At 50.0% G+C, this 2,602-nt stretch overlaps 1 protein-coding gene across 1 annotated transcript; it reads right to left on the reverse strand.

Annotated features, from left to right (window-relative positions):
• Positions 1–267: 267 nt before the first annotated feature.
• Positions 268–2,032, reverse strand: LOC122051779 (WRKY transcription factor 22-like). The gene is made up of 3 exons (XM_042613064.1): positions 1,495–2,032; positions 1,246–1,362; positions 268–1,139 (listed from the first exon to the last, which is right to left on the reverse strand). The coding sequence occupies exons 1-3, from the start codon at positions 1,899–1,901 to the stop codon at positions 551–553; spliced, it is 1,113 nt and encodes a 370-aa protein (XP_042468998.1). The 5' UTR covers positions 1,902–2,032; the 3' UTR covers positions 268–550.
• Between the last annotated feature and the right edge of the window lie 570 nt (positions 2,033–2,602).

Here is a 2,602-nt window from a genome sequence, read left to right on the forward strand (position 1 = left end):
ACCATCAACTGAGGATTATAAAATAAATAAATAAATAATAAAAAGGCCAAATGAAACTAAATAATGTGACAGTGGGATACGTAAGTGCTTAATTTAATCAAATTCGATTAAAAAATCCAATGCAAGTAATGCTTTTTTAATAAGAGGAGATTCCTCTTGAAACTTAAGGCATAAAAGAAAACAAAGTCAGCTAGAGCTTTAGTCTCCCAAAGCAATAAGACAACAGCTAGAGCAGTGTTGTGTTTCAACTTCACACGACAATCCGCGTTGACCGTAAGTGAGCCACTATTCCTCTTTTCTCTAAACATTATCATAAACAAGGGAGACACCACAGGGATGGTGAGGGAATAATTTACAGTTTTACCAACTTCAGTACTCTACTTTTACTAGTGGGAGGAAAAGGAGAAGTAACGGCTGAGATGTGAGATAAGTGAAAAATGGACGGACGAGATGCCGTCCGCCATTGAGTTTCCTCCTCCTGCGGCCGCCTCACGCACTCTCTTCCTCTGCACTCCGTTGGCAAACGAAACGACGTCGAGATGTAGAGGCGTCAGCCGCCGCCAGCTGCAGCGGCGGCGTTTTTACTGCTCGACAACCATGGAGGCGCAAGGAAGTGCTCGCTTACTCCGATTTCGTCATCGACGAGCTCCGCTGCCGCTTCCCCGGGTTCTAGGATAGCGACTTCTTCCGCAACACCCACGAAGAGCAACTCGTCCTCGCCCATGACCTCCATGTCCTCCACCAGCAGCATCTCTTCCTCATTTTCCATCTCTTCGTCATCTGCGTCGTCGTCGTCATTTACTTCCTGCCGGCGGTTAAGGAGTTCGTCCTCCATGGAGGATGTGAGGGGCGTGGTGGGGGAGAGACCGGCTGCGGAGGAATAGAGAGGGCTGCTGGTGGGATTCTGGGAGTGAGGAGGGAATCCGGTGACGCTGGCGTCTCCTGTTGCGGCGGTAGCGACGGGGGTATGGGAAGGGAACTTGTGTCGGGTGCTTCCGGCGAGGGAGTTGCGATGAGTAGGGACAGGGTGGTTGTGCTCTGCGGTGTAGGTGATGATGAACATGGCAGGGTCCGCCCGGCTGCGCTCAACCTGCTTCCGGGCTAAGCACCCCTTTGAGCTGCTACACCGATAGTATCCCCTGTTTCCGAGCGCCATGAGACAATCGAGCAACCAAGTTCGAAGTTAGCACCGTGATTACAATAATCAGAGAGAGAGAAGAGAGAGAGAGACGTAAATGTGTGTACCGAGGATAAGGAGAACCCTTGATCGGTTTCTGTCCGTACTTGCGCCACGCCCACACATCGTCGTCGGAGAGCCTGGCGGCAGAGACGTGGCACACCACCTTCTTATGCTGGTTTCTCCTGGAAATGGAATCCCCAGCCAAAACTCAATTTTTAGACTCAAGACCAAAGCTTTTCTTCCACTTATCGAAATGAAAGAGCAGGAACGGAATAAGAAAAAGGGCGATATCCAAGATTTATCGAATCTCTCACCTGCGCTTGGCTCGAGGCATCTGGACGAGAGACCGGTGAGGTTGCCTCGCCGGCAGGGGTGGCTGATGCGGCCCAGCCACAGCGGCCGCGAAAACAGAAGCGGCAGAGGCAGAGTAATGGGAATCGGTCACCGTCCCAGTTCCAGGCCGTTGCCGTTGGCAGACTCTGTTATTCAAAAAGGGCTTGCAGAGTTCCTCCAGCTCCTGGCCGCTATCGCTGCGCTTGAACAGATCCGAGAATCCGAAAAAGGAGCCACCTTTCGCTCCTTCGGCCTCCTCCCGCACTTCAAGTGGCGCCTCCGAGAGAGGAAAAGAAGCAAAGTCTCTCCTCTCCAACGTCGCCGCCGCCGCCGCCGCCCGGCAGCTCCTCACTACCGCGCCCAGATCCCAGTCGTTGTCGGCGGCCATTTCCTTCAAAAAAACCCCAGATCTGTGCCCGAGATCCGCCTAAGCAGCCACGGAGGCGTTGACCAAGAGAGCAGGGATGAGGTGAAAAAGGAGAGGATAGAGAAAGGCGCAGCGATCGTCGCTGACTTTTTTTTGCTGAAGAGTGGAGAGGAAGACACTGGTATATATACAAGGGTTCAGTATGCAAAGATAAAGGAGCGGTGTTTGGCGGTGAGGATCAGGGGCGTCGCTCGAATCGACCAAAAGCCAGGAGGGTTTTCGGAAAACCTCCATTGCTTTCGTCTATCCAGCCGCTTGACTTTTTATAAAAGTCAAAGGGGCGACAGGAAGATGATAAAAAGGGTAATAAGTGAGTGAGAATAATTGAGAGGATTAAATTGCGAATTGATGATTAATTAGGACTTCGCAATAAGTGAGTAAAATAAATGCAACTGAGAGGGGGGTCATTATAGCGGTACAAGGACCACGTGTGTCACACGTGAGGAGAAGCGTGGGTGGGACTGTGGGCCCCTCCTCCTTGTTTCTCGGTGGGATATATAAATAATCAATACGACATTTGTGAATAAATTCAGTTTATTTATTATGTTTATTTGATTGTAAAATGAAAGCTCATAAAGCATTCTTAACTAGAACGAGAAGAGGATGATACTGTCCCCTCTGTACGACGAGATTGAGATAAAGAATATTATCATATAAAAAGT

The sequence above is a fragment of the Zingiber officinale genome, chromosome 1B, assembly GCF_018446385.1.
Source record: "Zingiber officinale cultivar Zhangliang chromosome 1B, Zo_v1.1, whole genome shotgun sequence".
NCBI classification, from domain to species: Eukaryota; Viridiplantae; Streptophyta; class Magnoliopsida; order Zingiberales; family Zingiberaceae; genus Zingiber; species Zingiber officinale.

Coding starts and splice junctions, on each gene's coding strand:
- LOC122051779 (XM_042613064.1), bottom strand. CDS start 1,901: ATGGCCGCCGACAACGACTGGGATCTGGGCGCGGTAGTGAGGAGCTGC. Junction 1,363..1,494: donor ATGCCTCGAGCCAAGCGCAG/GTGAGAGATTCG, acceptor TTCCATTTCCAG/GAGAAACCAGCATAAGAAGG. Junction 1,140..1,245: donor AAGGGTTCTCCTTATCCTCG/GTACACACATTT, acceptor GCTCGGAAACAG/GGGATACTATCGGTGTAGCA.